The 15,610-nt window shown below is 44.9% G+C and overlaps 2 protein-coding genes across 6 annotated transcripts in view; one reads left to right on the top strand and one right to left on the bottom strand.

The window, feature by feature from the left end:
* ZDHHC3 (zinc finger, DHHC-type containing 3) overlaps positions 1-5,388 on the bottom strand; it is a 60,406-nt gene extending 55,018 nt beyond the window's left edge. For all 3 annotated transcript variants that reach the window (XM_011981103.1, XM_011981104.1, XM_011981105.1), the window contains exon 1: positions 5,141-5,388. The gene's annotated coding sequence lies outside the window, so the exon portion shown is untranslated. The remainder of the gene's footprint in view (positions 1-5,140) is intronic.
* A 45-nt stretch (positions 5,389-5,433) lies between these two features.
* EXOSC7 (exosome component 7) overlaps positions 5,434-15,610 on the top strand; it is a 35,165-nt gene continuing 24,988 nt past the window's right edge. For all 3 annotated transcript variants that reach the window (XR_001006191.1, XM_011981106.1, XM_011981107.1), the window contains exon 1: positions 5,434-5,532. Coding sequence is in view for 2 of the 3 variants with exons in the window: in XM_011981106.1 (XP_011836496.1) it covers positions 5,476-5,532 (57 nt within the window). In the remaining variant the exon portion in view is untranslated. The remainder of the gene's footprint in view (positions 5,533-15,610) is intronic.

The raw sequence follows: 15,610 nt of genomic DNA, 5'->3' as shown, positions 1-15,610 counted from the left end.
TTAGCCAGGATGGTCTCGATCTCCTGACCTCGTGATCCACCCGCCTCGGCCTCCCAAAGTGCTGGGATTACAGGCTTGAGCCACCGCGCCCGGCCCCATTCTGAGTTTTAAAACCTGGCAAGATACTCACTTGAGGGCAAAATGAAACTTAGGTAAACTGCCTTGTTCAAAGTCATAAAGCAAGTTAATAGTAAAGCCCAAATCTTTCGAATAAGATGCCGGGAAGTCTTTCCACTATAGATTGTTATCTTCCTAACCAACCTGTCTTTCTAGATTCTCTGCTACTATTTCTTGGTCTATTTCTTAAAGTCTTCACATACCGAAGACTTTACTGCAACCGGACTGTGGCCAGAACTGTATTTGTCCCATTAGGCTCACCTTGCTAAGGTAAGAAAGTGATCTCACCCAAAGGTATTCCATCTCCACTGACCTTGAATAGGAAATACACATTCATGTCTTGCCAAGAGTTCAAGCACCAAGTCAATATATACTAGGAAGGCTATGGTTTGGAGGAGACTGAAATAATGACATTTCCCATGCATTCCAAATGTATTAGGATGTATGACTGAATTAAGTGGGACATGCACCTGGAGCCTTCTCACCTTCACAGTTGATAGCCATGAATGAACTGGCCATTTGTCTCTGAAAATCTGCTTCCGAGGAGGAAAGCAAATCATTTTTTAAAATGCAAAACAGGAAGGAACTAAAGGCAGCATGGCATGAGCCTCATTTTTTCCCCTAGCAGGTCAATATGAGATATCACCCCTCCACTTCTACTTGAGACTTTGTTACTTTCCATGGCTATCACTGCGTGTGTGTTTAAATATTTCCACATTTGGTAATCAGGATCTGTGACCCCCTTTTCTCAAATATGCCCTAATGAGACACAGGAAACACGCTGTCACTCTCCCAAAATGAAACACACATGAAGACTGTATAACCTTTCCTCTAATTAAGAGTAAGCTTTACCCATGTATTACTAGCAATTTTTCTATCACTGTAATCCCGAGTTATAATGTCTAGAAGACAGATGAAGACCTGCTGGCCAGACTATGATAGTATTCTTTACAGATACTCTTCATTTCTATCATTATTTTATTACTTATTATTATTTTATTATTTTTTAGCGATGGGGTCTATGTTGCCCAGGCTGGATTCAAACTCTGGGGCTCAAGGGATCCTCCTACCTCATTCTTTTAAGACAAGGTACAGGCAGGACAAATGTAAAGTGTTTAAAGGAAACAGATCTACAGGGAAAACAATAACTCACTTTGTACATTTCGAGGGTGCTGGGCTAATGGTGAAAATGCAAAGCAAAAGGCCTAAAATGTGGCCATGTCTGCTTAGGACTGGGGTTGGAAGGTTTCCTACTGGGCTTTTAAGAGCTCTCTGCAACTGAGCACAGTGGCTCATGCCTGTAATCCCAGCACTTTGGTAGGTCGAGGCAGGCAGATCTCTTGAGGCCAGGATTTCGAGACCAGCCTGACCAACATGGCCAAACCCAGTCTCTACCAAAAATACAAAAATTAGCTATGAGTGGTGGCACACACTTGTAATCCCAGCTACTCGGGAGACTGAGGCCCAAGAATCACTTAAACCCAGGAGGCGGAGGTTGCAGTGAGCAGAGATCGTGCCACCGCACTCCAGCCTAGACAACAGAGCAAGTTTCTGTCTCCAAAAAAGCTCTCTGCAACGTCAGCACCACAGACTCAGCACTGCCCTGAAGCTCTTTTGTAACTGGCTTTTATTGGTTTAATTAACCAAGGCTGGGTGGGACAGATTTACTCTACCTCTGTAATGTTATTGCTGCTGGCTTGTGGCTAGCAGCAGCTCTTACCTTTTGTATCTGATACCTGGCCTGCACAATTAGCACCTTATTATAGGCTGGTCTCTCTTCTAATTGCCACATGTCTCAATTTGAGCACTTTATTTTATTGTCTTGTTCATGCAGTAGTTCAAGGTCCTGGGCTCCCCCACTATAATAAACTCTAAACTATTTTTAGGCAGGTGCTGTGTTTTGAGTTTCTTATCTCTTTATGCCCATAAGAACACTAGGGACTCACAGGCATGCAAACACTGACTGACTGAAGAGTTTCTAGATATCCTGAGTATGGCATACGGTTGGAATCTGGGTCTCCATGCATGCTACTCAACCCTAGTATCAGATCTATCAGACTTCTTTGCCACTGAGGGCTCTCTCCTTAGCTATCTGGAGTTAAACTCTATTCTGCTGATATATAACCTTTTGCCTTGTTTAAAATATTGGGCTGCAACAGACACAGCAAAGTCCCATCAGCACCACATTCCACGTTCCTCTAGAAAAATGATTCAAGAGATATGAGTTTATGCTTGAACAGACTTCTTGCTTTTGGAATTAAGATGAACTATATAGTTCATGGGACAGTTACCAATGCCATAACAAAATTGGGACTTCCTTCACCAAATACTCTGGTGAATGTAATAAAACTTGGGGGGAGGTTGTGTAAGGTGATGGTTAGGAGTGTGGGCAGGAGAGCAAGACTGCCTGGTCTCAAGTCCTGGTTCTGCCATTTACCAATGATGTAACCTGTGACCCTGGTTACGGCATTTAACCTCTCTGTGCCTCATTTCCCAATCTGTAAAATAGGGATAAAAATACTTGCATCATAAGGATGTTGCAAGGACCGAGTAATTTTTTTTTTTTTTTTTTGAGACGGGGTTTTGCTCTTGTTGCCCAGGCTGGAGTGCAATGGCGTGATCTCGGCTCACTAAAACCTCTGCCTCCTGCATTCAGGTGATTCTCCTGCCTCAGGCTCCCGAGTAGCTGGGATTACAGGCATGCACCACCATGCCTGGCTAATTTTGTATTTTTAGTAGAGATAAGGTTTCTCCATGTTGGTCAAGTTGGTCTCAAACTTCCAATCTCAGGTGATCCACCCACCTCGGCCTCCCAAAATGCTGGGATTACAGGTGTGAGCCACCGCACCTAGCCTGGTTAATCTTTACAAAGTGCTTAGAACAATGCTTGGCTTACAATAAGTACTATGTAAATTAGTGTTGAAAATTAGAGTATAAGGTTTTAGAATACACAAACCTACAGAATAGAATGCCCAATTCATTTATTCATTCAATAAACGAATCTAATAGTGATGGAAAAACAAGATGGTTTAATACTGTGTCATCCTTGACTTCTTGATTTTTTTGGGTTATCATATGTTCTTTGAATTACTTCAATACACTAAAAAATAACTCTGAATTTATGGATTTTAAAGATGTCCAATGCACTGTTACAGCAAAGGTGATAAAAATGTTGTGGCAGCATTTAAGCAGATGATTAGTGAAGATTGTCATTGTTTTAGCAGACAATTTAAAAAGGAACATTCCACTGTTTACATCTCTCTTACCTACTTAGCCTCATATATAAGACATCATTCATAACATTATTTAGCAAATACTGCAGACCCTTGTCCAGTATGGAATTCCTGTCAATTGTGAGGGGAGGGCAGTTCAAATACATGTTCTATATGAAAATCTTTATATAAAGATGACTCCATGGTATCTGAACTCAGGCTTTTCTTCCTGTGTCTTTCTGATCTGTCCATTTGCTGTCACCTCTTAAATCCTTAGTCTCCTCAGATATCCTAGCTTCTAAAATCCCACTTCCAGCGTCTCTCCTTTCTGAGCAATCTCTAGCACATCTAGAAAATGTCATTTATAACATTAGCGATCTCATGTTATCTTATCACACACAGCTCCTCACACAGAACCCAGCTGTCCAACCACACACAAACACAATTATGTGCCACAACAGGTGGGGCACCTGTGCCTTCATTAGGGAGGAAATCCTTCCGGCTTCACCTCTTTCAGTTCCCTGGAAGGCAAAGTCCAATCCTGCAAACTGTCTTCCTTTTAGGTGCCCCTGTAGAGAATTATGTACAGACATACGAAACATCTAATGTCCAGTCTATGAAGAACTGATCATCAATTTTGGAACTCAGCAGTTTAATGCTTAAGAATGTTAGCAAGCACTTCCTCTCTATAACCTTATCAGACGACCTCCCAATCCCACTGTGCTCACTGATGCCACCATCATAGCTCTAATCACCATGATCTGTGGTTATGTTGGCCCCGGAGCCTTCATCTGCCCAGGGAACTTCTCCCAGCATAGTGTGTTTTACTTGTCTTGTGTTCTAGAGGTAGCACAAAGCCTGTCTATAGTAGGCTCCCAATGGTTATTTGAAGCCATTATCTGATAATACCAACTTTTTTTTTTTTTTTTTTTGGTTCATCAAGCTGATTAGGGTTACTTTCACTTTTGAGAACAGGGAGGGTCCTCAAAAATGTAACATCAGGAAAGTCATCAGACTTGCTTTAACCTGCCTTCCTTGCTTCAACTAATTTGGGTTAACTTTCTCCCATTTATCCACACGGCGCCTTTAAAACTTGCACCATACTTGTCCGCCCCGCCTTAATGAGTTCCTTTGGTGACCCCAGCTTCACCTTGCAGATATCCTCTCCAGGTATCCAATACCCATACTCCCACTCGGCCATAGCAAGGGGTTGGGGTTGGCTTTTTTTCCGGCAACTGCTCACAGCTTCCATCAAGCCGGGGTTTCCAGTTCCCGCTAGGAAGCGTCGGGGACGTCCGGGCACTGCGCACCTCGGCAGCGCCGGTTACCAAGCGCCTCCTCCCCCCTGTCTGTGGGACAACGCTCTGGTAAGCACCCGAGGCAAGAGGTCCCAGCAAGGTACTGGGACAGCGTTTGGTCATAGAGAGTGAGCGAGCCAGCGAGAGATATTCCTGGGTGGAGGGGTGGGGACGCCTTAGGACTAGTGTCCCCCACTCCCGGACCCTTCCCACCGAGAGCTACCTACAGAGGGCTGCATCGCCTCTCCTCTCCTCTTCAGTCATCCTAGGGACTAGAGAAATGGAGGAGAGAAGAGCGGGGAAACAGCACCCCCGGGCCAATCACGACGTCCGCCCCTCCTTAGTCGGGGTCTCTCTCTCTCTCTCACTCACACACACACACACGAGCTCCTAAGTCAACTCCAGCTCTGAGTAACTACGCCGCACGCCTCTCCCACTGGGAGTCCCCCGGCCCGTGTGGCTCGCCTCACCCCAGCTTCTTCACCCCAACTCCGGTTTCCCTTCCCAACTGACCGTGAAGCCGGAGGCAGTTCCCCAGTCCCAGACCCCGGTGGGGCTCCCGCCGCGGCCGCCGCTGCCTTCCCCTGCAGTCCCCAACCCGGGACCCGGCCTCGGGCTACGGCGATGGCTCCTTGGAACGAGGCGCCGCGGCTCTCTGGACTCGGCCAGACACCGGGCGGCGCGCAGGAGAAGCCCATCGAGCTCCCGGCAGTGGCGGCGGCCGCGGCTGCAGGAGCGGCCGCCGCACAGGTTGATGACGCGCTGACGCGGTGGGTGGGACGTGGGGGTGCGGTCCAGAGGAGGCGACGCGCGCAGATGACGTGCGGCTCGCGGGGCTGTTCGGCAGCATGGCGTCCGTGGCGCTGAGCGAGGCGGAGAAGGTGTACATCGTGCACGGCGTCCAGGTAGCGACAGCTGTGGCGTTGGGTCGGCCGCCGGGTTCAGCCTGGCCCTGCGGGTCGCGGCCTGCCCTGGGTTTGCCAGGGAGGAGGCAGCCGAGCTGCGGCGACTGTCCGTTTACCTTGTGATTAAACGGCTCTGCTGCCGGCGTTTGCAGTTCAGAGCTGGCAACGCGGACGTTTTTAGGACTGTTAGCGCATTTGCAGTTTTGCGGGTCTATAAGATTCCGAACCCGGGCAGGAAGCGTTGGGCAGTCCCGGAGGCCTTTTCTTAGTGAGAGAGCATCGCCCCCAGGGCCATCCATTCGGCATTCGCGCGCATAACTGGTCCGAGCCTCAGTTTTATCTTCGAGGAAATGGGAGTTTGGAGTTGGGCTTCTGGCCTGCTTTTCCTCACCTCGTGGTTAGGAGGGGCATACTAGGTGAACGCACTTTGTAAATACAAATTGCGGTACAAATAAAGGGGGAAGAGTTTTTAAAAAGCGGCTAGGACGCCTGTAATCCCAGCATTTTGGGAGGCCGAGGCGGGCGGATCACGAGGTCAAGAGACCGTCCTTGCCAACATGGTGATACCCCGTCTCTGCTAAAAATACAAAAAAAAAAAAAAAAAAAAAATTAGCTGGGCGTGGTGGCGCGCTCCTGTAGTCCCAGCTACTTCGGAGGCTGAGGCAGGCGAATCGCTTGAACCCGGGAGGCGGAGGTTGCAGTGAGATCGCGCCACTGCACTCCAGCCTGGGCGACAGAGTGAGACTCCGTCTCAAAAAATAATAATAATAAATAAATTTTAAAAAGCGGCTAGGCAGCCGATAGCGTAAGTGCTGTTTCCATTTTGCCAATAGAGAACTAAGATCCCTAGGCAACTGTAACCTAATGTCCTCTGTGTTCTATGTTAAACCCCTGGTTTTGACCACTCGAGAACGAGGGTTGAAACATGTGGGACCTGGAAACGAGCTACCCCGTATCCTCCTCTGGCTCTGTCTCCACTTGTTAACCCACGGTGTGGTCCTCCTATCAGAGTTCTTCATCCCATCCTTGGCAGAGTTCTGGCGACAGCCCCTACCTCTTTTCCTCATGCCTTTCTTCTGTCAGTACCAACTGCAAAATCAGTGGTCCCGTGATATAGCCATCAGATTGAAGCAACCAGCTATCATTAGAGTTCCACAACGTGAGTTAAGGACATTTCCATTTATAAAAATCGTGACCTAGTGTTATCTTCCGGGCCCTTTATATATGAAGAAATGCCAGTATTTAGCTTATTAAGCCTGGATAATAAAGTCAGAACTCACAGTTGCATATTTTAGTTATAATTCAGGATTAGCAATAGTGGGACATATGTGTGTATTACTCGGTAACATGTGTTATTTGTGTGTGAGGGGTCATAAAAATGCCCAAAAGCAATTAGATCTGTCTTTCCCTGCTATGTTTTTGTATACACTTTGTTCAGGTGATTTTTATCCTCAAAGTATGATTTTTAGGCACACATTAAGGATAACCATTTTCCTCTAAATTTAAAAACCTTTGGTTTTCTTTCTTTGTTACCGCAGCTTAGCGTGATGTACTGACTCTGTCATGTGTCGTATTTTCTCTCACATTTCATCTCTGAAAGTGGCACTGAGGCATGGACATATCTGTAACTTCAAGGTTAGAGATTTCTCCCCAGCATCCTTAATTCCCATGGCAGTTCATTAGCTATCCAGCAGCAGAGTCCCACCATAGTCATAAATCCTTTATTACTTTATAATGAGTAATAAAATCATTTATATTTATAACACACCTGTTATCTGCTGGGTGCTATGGGGGAAGAAAAGACTATAAGCCTCAGTTCTGATCCTTGAGATGCCTAGGATCTAATTTGGGCAAAGTTAATTAATTTTATTTACCAACATATATCTAGCCACTGGCATGTTATGTGGGAAGCAGTAGGGATGCTAAAGCATGGTTGTGAAATAAATGAAAGATAGGAGGGAGACAAACAGAGAGTAAAAGTGAATAAAATAAAGACAAAGGTAATAAGATCTATGCCAAGGAAGTGGTATAGTTAGTGGAGGTTGAAGAAGTTAAAGTATACCAGGGGCCCGGCATGGTGGCTCACGCCTCTAATCCCAGCACTTTGGAAGGCTGAGATGGGAGGATCGCTTGAGCCTAGGAGTTTGAGACCAGCTTGGGCAACACAGTGAGAGCCCATCTCTAAAGAAATATGTATATTTTTTTAATAAATAAAAAGAATTCCAGGGACTTGTAATGCTCTGGAGGCTTCCCTAAGTAGGTGGAATTGTTCCCCTAAATCCATGTCAGGGATTCCTCCTCTGTATCTTCAGGACTCAGTGTTCATTCATTCAACACAGAACTGAGCTAGACTCGGGCTAGGAAGAAACCTGTTGTTATATAGCTCTCGTGCTAGAAGGAAGATGCAGAAATTGTAAATGTACTTGAGTGTTTATATATAAATTTGTACTAGTGCTATGAAGGAAAAACCAGGGACACGATCTAGACTGGGAGGTCAGAGGAGTCTTCCCTAAGGAAATAGCACGTGAATTGAGCTCTCAGCATGACTGAGAATTAAGCAGGCGTGAGTGTTCCAGAAGGAAGGGATGGTGAGTCTGTAAATCCTCAGGTGGAGGACATGTGGAGCCCAGTGGGTGGGCTGGGGGAAATGGTGGAAGATCAGCGTGCACAGGTGGCCAGAAGCACGATCCTAGAGGTCTTAGAGGCTCAGTCATTCCCTCCTCATGGACCTTGGAAGGAATAGCCTGTTGACTTGTCTGTATGGGGGACCCTTAAGGCATGGCCAGTGTCTGGCACTTGGTAGGTTCTTAGTAGCATTGAATGAGTAAGGTAAGCTTTAAAGGAGGAATTAGTTGGATGGTGTTTTTGTTTTTTAGATCAAGCCTCCCTCTCACCAGTACCATGGACATACTTGGCCACAGTTGTTGGTAAATGCTCAACTCTGTGTATCACAGAGCCATGCAGAGTAATGGGCTTCAAATCAACATCTTCATAAGGGCTTATTAATGTTGGCCAAAAATATGCCATATTTATAGAGGAGTAAGACACAATTTACACCATTCAAATAAAGGCAGGATGCAGGTGAATGAGCCTACCATGAATCTCCACTGATTCAGTTCTGAAATCTCCTACACTTTTCTTGCGTTGGTTATAGAGTGCCAGCAGTGCACCTTAAGCAGTGCCTGCCTGGACTCCTGTTGCTTGTGTAGTCCTAGTCATTTTATGTTTTACTTTTCACCTTTGGTACAGTAAGGTCCGTTTCAGCTTCTGATGTCACTTTCCCTTCAGCCTTTGGTTCTTTTGCTATTTCAGGGAATATTTCATCTTGTTTTGGTGATAGTTAGAAGCAGTTGAAATTAACCTCATGATGTTGTGTTGAGGATTCAGTTGCTGGTAATGGTAACCAACACACTGGCTCAAGAAAAATAGTATGGATTACAAGTCTGCAAGTGTTTCTCCAGGAATCCAAGGGCACTTGGATGAGCAAGGCTCTCCCTTGCTCATCTCTGCTGCTTTTCACCCCCGCCCCCTTTGCTTTGTTTTTGTCTCCCTGCAGATTAGTTTTCTATTTCTTGGGCCAGTGGTAGAAAAAATGTGGTTCCTTCCCAGCTCCTCTGTAAAAGAGACCATTCCTTCTCGTTCAGTTCCGAACTCATGTTTCCAAGAGAAAGAAACTCTAGTTGTTTTTGGGGGTTGAGGGGAAGGATGGACAGAATAATTAGGCTCAAACATGGCCACTGGAGGATGTGTCATACTTGGGAGAAGTCAGTTTGTGAGAAGGGAGGATGGATCATTTTAGTTTTTGGCAGAAAATGGAACCCACTTCATATAGTTCAGGAGACTTTTATGATGGGACTCTAGAGCAGTATGGATGGGTTTCAGGGAACCAATAAGAGATGTTGAGGAGCCCCAAGACAAACAACTGCTGGGAGTGGCTACTGCCCCTAGTCTAAAGGGGCCAGGGGAGGAAACAGTATTACCACATTTCAGTGATAGCTGGAACTGTGGAGGAAGGGCTGCCCAACATAAGTCATAGTCTTGGATAGATGCAGGCAATATCAGAAATGTGGCCCCTAGATTGGGGGTGAGGGGCACCCTCTGATCTGGTATCTTCCATTGGACAAACCCAACCAGAAGCCAGCAAAGGGAGTCTAGGTGATGCAATTTGAGTCAACCTGGTGAACAGATCCGCACTCCCAGGGAAGAGCAGATAATCAAAAAGGTTGATTAAATCAGTATTTTGATAAATAATTTGATTGGTTTCTGTTAGGTTCTCTTTCAGCCTTTGAAGGCTATATCCCATTCTTGTTAGGTACATATTATAATTTTTATTTCACTGAATATTTACAACAGTTCTGAAGGTAAAGTATCTCTACAGACGAGGAACTGAGCTTGGGTGGGTTGAGTCACTTGTCCAAGGTGACACAGTAATTGAGTGGTGGCACTGGGATTTAAATCCAGATCTGTCTGATTGCAAAGCGCATACTTGACTCTGAGGCCACCTTCCTGCTGCAGTGAAAGTCATTATCTTCCATTTCCTCAGCAGGGATCCAGACATCAAGGCGGGAGAGAATCTTTGCTTCCTCTACCTCCTTTTCTTTCTCCTTTTCTCTGAAAGTTTGTGGGGAAACAGGAAGGGAAAGAGAAAGTTCTTTTTTTTTTTTTTTTTTTAAGTTCTAGGGTACATGTGCACAACGTGGAGGTTTGTTACATATGTATACATGTGCCATGTTGGTGTGCTGCACCCATTAACTCGTCATTTACATTAGGTATATCTTCTAATGCTATCCTTCCCCCCTCCCCACAATAGGCCCTGGTGTGTGATGCGGGAAAGAGAAAGTTCTAATTGACATCTCCCACTCCTCAATTTTTCTAGAGCTTAAATAGTATATGGCATATACTGCTGTATTGTTGTTTTGGTTGCATTTTTCCCACATTGATTATAAGTTCCTTTAGAATCCTATATTGCATTTCTTTATATAGCTTTTGTCTCACTAGTATTGTAAATTATTTTCTCTGTCCATACTATGCAGAACTTGGAGCAGACTTCAGAATTTTTAGAATCTAGGATTTATCCTCTTTTCTGGCTTAACTGGCTAGATGTGTGTTTTCTTCATCCATGAGAAGCCATTGCTAACCTCCCTCTTAGCCCAGGAATTCTGAAGCCTTGAAGTGCATTTTACTCACCTACAAAATACAGAGTCTGAGGCTTTAACCCAACATTCTGAATCAGACTTTCTGGGGCTGGGGCCTGAGAATGGACATTATCATAAAGTGTTCGGAAATTTGGGGGCAGCCACCAGACATTGGCCCATGGGCAAGCCACTGACCAGAGATATAGGAATCTCTGCTTTCTCCTGCTGACGTCATATGGTTTCCTGCCTCTTTTTGAATGAGGCTTTGGAGTCAGACTGAGCAGGCACCTTCACCATTTACAATAAGTGATTTTACCTGCATAACTGAGCCTGCTTTCCCTTGTGTAAATGGGGACTTTGGCACCGGGAGGTAGAATGGGGTTGTGAGGAATGTTGAGATAAGAGATGTCAAGCGCTTGGGCTGTGATCAACACGGAAAAAAATGTTAGCTCCCTTTCATGTTTGTTTTTCCATCAGAAGTGTGACTTTGTCCTAAACCATCCACACTAGATCCCCAACCTTCATAGTGACCTCATTAAAGATTCAGCCTGTGGCTCTTGAGAATTAACCTCTTTTGATTTGAAGGAATCGGGATTTTTCAATTATTGCAAGAAAAGGATTTTTCAATTATTGCCAGGTGCAGTGACTCACACCTGTAATCCCAGCCCTTTGGGAGGCTGAGGTGGGAGGATCACCTGAGGCCAGGAGTTGGCGGCCAGTCTGGGCAACATAGCAACACCCTATCTCAAAAAAAAAAAAAAAATTAGGTGTGTGGTGGTGTGTGCCTGTAGGCCTAGCTGCTTGGGAGGCTGAGGCCAGAGAATCACTTGAGCCCAGGAGTTGGAGCTGTCACCCCAGCCTGGGTAACAGAGGGAGACTCTGTCTCTTAAAAAAAAAAAAGAGAGAGAGAGAAAAGAGAAGGGGGATCTGTGGCAAGAGCTGGAAAGTCCCCAGACAGCTCTGAGGTACCACCTCTCATGGGCTCCGTGGATTATCTCATGGCCTGTGTGTGGCTGTATGACTGTCTTTATCTCTAGTGACACCTCTGCTTTTCTTTGCCAAGATTTATCCCTTCTCTGCAGCCACTTGCTGTCCAGCTTCCCTTCGTTGTAGAATCTGCCTCTGCCTAATACCTTTACTTTTGTGTGGGTGGCCTCTCTCGGCTCCTCCATATGATGACCTGTCAGCTCTTTAACTCCTTTCTTCTCTCAAGTGTTTCTCAGATCAGAGATCAGAGTCCAATGAGAGAATCAGTTTGGTCTGCTAGTATTTCATGCCAAAAAGAGCTGATGATCACTGTTTGGATTATATGCCTTTGGTTCAGGCACATACCCTGGTCCTGGCTGTTGGGGATGGATGGTGACTGTTACTTGGCCTTTACAGGACTGTAGGCACAATAAAGCTTTCCCAGATTCAGCCTACTGAGTGCTATGGCCATGACCTGGACATTAAACCGGCCCTCATAGGTTCGGACCTGGCCGTGGCAATTGACTAACCCTACCACAGGGCTCTTGGAACCCTGTGAAAGCCATTTTATTGTATGTTCTTGGCTGTTGAAGGGAGTTGTAGCCCAGCTGATGGCTTCCATTTCTTTTCTGTGGATCTTGCTTTCATTGTAAGCATTGTTTAGGGGTATAGCATGGAAGATGGAGATCAGGGCCTCAGCCTGGTTTTCAACTATGAGATTGAGCAGTCAGTATTCAGTTGCTGAATCTGGGCATGACAGAATTGGAGCCGGCCCCCAGGACTCTTGATTTTTAGCTCTCTGCCCTTTCTGTTTACAGACCCATGGCACAGAAAGGTTTATGCCCAGACATTGCAGGGTACAGCCTTATGGAGCCATATCCTTTCAGAGGAATGCCTGGCTACTCAACAGGGTTGGAAAGTCAAACAAGGATCAACACCTAGTTTTGCCTGCTGTGTCGTGGGCCCGAGCCTGCAAAGCTAGACCAAATGTGGTCCCTTTCCTAAGCGGGGGGTCACCTTCTAGTAGGGGAAGGAATTTAGTCTCACTTCTCCTCTAGGAATCTGGAGTATTAGACAAGTCAAAGCAAAGTAATGAGGGGTTAACATAACCTCAGAGGACCACTTTGAGTCTAAAATCCTTCCAGGTGTGTCAGATTGGTAGCGCCAACTTGTCAGTTTCTATTAAGAAGTAATAGGACTGGGCTTCCTGGGTGTGAGGGAAAGCAGGTCTGGGCTTAAATGTCCTTCCACTCTGTCACAAACAGGAGATTGAAACTTAGGTGCCTCCATTCTTATCTGTAACCTCTCTCAGGGTTGTTTTTGAGGATGCAGTGAGTTAATGCATGCCCCCAGAAGCAGGGGAAGGGAACTGCTTTGGGGAGACTCCTATGTGTTATACTGAAGGGCTCCCTTAAATGCTTTATGACGTTTCTGTTCTCTTGTAACTCTGTAAGGTCGGGGTTATCCCTACTTTCTAGTGAAGAAACAGGCTTAGAGCTATTGAGGTCAAGGTCGCAAAACTGGCATGTGACAGCAGAGATTTAAGTATAATTTGGAAGGTGACTGTTTCCACCACACCACACCCTACTGGTAGGGTTGTTGTGATCACATGGGTAACATCTGTGAAAGTCACCAAGAGCTTTCCTGGCATCCAGAAACCCTTGATCTAGAGGCACATCAGTCTCCTCTGCTGAGAAGGAGGGGACACCACTCCATGCTGTTGACATCTCTTGAGTTTTAAAATGGAGCTTTTACCTCAGGGTAACTCCTATTTAAATGTTCACACATGGATTAATTCCTTTGCTCCTGACTGCTGCAGATAAATAAAAACTGTGGTAGGGCACCAGGCTCTGAGCTAGGCCAGGCAGGTTTGGACAATTTCCTAAGCCTCTTATAAAGAAAACTGGATTGAAAAAAAAGTTGCCCTGGGTACAGTGATTCATGGACTGGTTTGGTTTTTTGGTTTGTTTTCCTTCTATTCTTTTTTTCTATAGAAAAAAAATATGCATGCTTGGAAAGGAAAATGTGTAGCTTTTCATTTATCTTTTACTTATCACCTGAGCCTTTCTCCAGGAGGCAGAGAGTGAATTAAAGGCTAGAAAGGCAATGTCTGATGAGGCTCAGTTTTCTGACAGCCCACCAGCCCCATCCTGGGCCAAGTACATTTTCACTACAAAGAGGTGTGACTAATCTTTCAGAGCAAGTGATATGTTAGAAGCAGTAGTTGGACCAGATGTGGTGGCGCATGCCTGTAATCCCAGCACTTTGGGAGGCTAAGGCAGGAGGGTCACTTGAGGCCAGGAGTTTGAGACCAACTTGGGCAACATAGCAAGACCCCATCTCTAAAAAAAAAAAAAAAAAAAAATTAAAAAAATTAAAAATTAGCTGGGCATGGTAACATGTGCCTGTAGTCCTAGCTACTCACGGGGCTGAGGTAGAAGGATTGCTTGAGCCTAGGAATTTGAGACTGCAGTGATCGCCACTGCACTACAGCCTAGGTGATAGAGTGAGATCCTGTCTCAAAAAAAAAAAAGAAGGGAAGAAGCAGCAGTAGTAAATCCTGTGACCTCGTGGCCAGCCAGTTCATCCTATGAAGGAGGTCTGTGCTGAGTCCTTTTATAAAGTGAAGAGACCCTTTAGAATGCTGTGGACTGTGTAGCATAGTGGTTAAGAGCTCTGACTTGAGGCTTAAATGCTACTTACTGGCTGTGTGAACTTGGGCCATTCATTCGACATCTTTTAACCTCAGTTTTCTCATTTGTAAAATGGAATGAATAACACTATCTTATAGGATTATTGAAAAGATTAAATGCATTAACTGTGCAGTATTCCTTGCACATTATCTGGCATATAGTAAATGCACAGTAAATAGCAGTTGCTATTTTTTATTGCAAATAATTGCAGCCATTTTAATTTATAGATCTGTAGAATTAGAGAATCACTTTGAGACTAATTTAATCTCCATCTTTTACAAATGAGGAAACTAATCCAGAGGGGGAAGGGGCTTGTCCTAAGTCAAGTGGCTAGTTAGTGCCAGGAGCTGGCCTGGAACCATGAGTCCATGTTCCTAATGATTGTTCACACTTATGTCGTATCTACACCCCACGAAGAACTTCTTGTCAATAATGTTTCTGGGCTGGGTTTTCACTTTCCTAGTGGGGGAGTGGGCACATGGGGGTGGAGAGAGGTAGAGTGTGAGAGATTGAGCTAGAAAGGCTTCAGTTTCTATGGGTGAGGTTGGGAAGAGACACAGTTACATAGTTGTGGGTCCTCTGGTGAAGAGGGATCACCTTCTGGAGTTCTACCCCAAAGGCTCACTCTCTTAGACTTGAAATTCTGTTGCTTTTTGAATCCATCTCCAGACTCAAGATAGGGATTTCTTCTAGGGAGGAAAGGTGCTGGGAAAGGATGGGCTGCACGGGACTTTCCACCTGATTTGTGATGTTTATTTTCTGTCATTGAAAAGTTACACGGGTGAAAGACCTGAAGCAAGTATGGCAGAGGGTGATCATTGGTATGTGTGGTGCTGCAGTGTTTTGCTTTTCTCTGTTTAATTTCTCAAAAAAGCCAGTAACATATACAGTTAGCCAGGCAGTTTAAAGATAAACTGTTTAAAGATAAACTGTCAGCCACATACTTTAGAGCAGTATTTTGTTTTATTTTTTATGTTTCTGGGAAGCATCAACTCCTTGGAGAATCTGATTAAACTAATGATTCTTTTTCTGAAAAAAACTGCTTTTGAAAAATGTTTACAAAGAATGAGAAGGAGCTCCATGAGCCAACGTGGAAAGATTTCCTGCATATATATATATAGTTAAGTGTTAAAAAAAAAAAGTAAGAGTATCTATAGTATTCCACCTTTCATATAAGAAACAAGGGGATATTTAAAAATTCATGTATTTGCTTATTTGTGCAGAGAAAATACAAGAAAGATAAACCAGAAACTAAAGAGAAACCTGGGGTGAATGGGAAGAAAG

The sequence above is a fragment of the Mandrillus leucophaeus genome, unplaced genomic scaffold (genome assembly GCF_000951045.1).
Source record: "Mandrillus leucophaeus isolate KB7577 unplaced genomic scaffold, Mleu.le_1.0 Scaffold22, whole genome shotgun sequence".
Taxonomy (NCBI): Eukaryota; Metazoa; Chordata; class Mammalia; order Primates; family Cercopithecidae; genus Mandrillus; species Mandrillus leucophaeus.
Note: the sequence above shows the minus strand (reverse complement) of the source record. Positions and strands in the feature narration are given on the sequence as shown.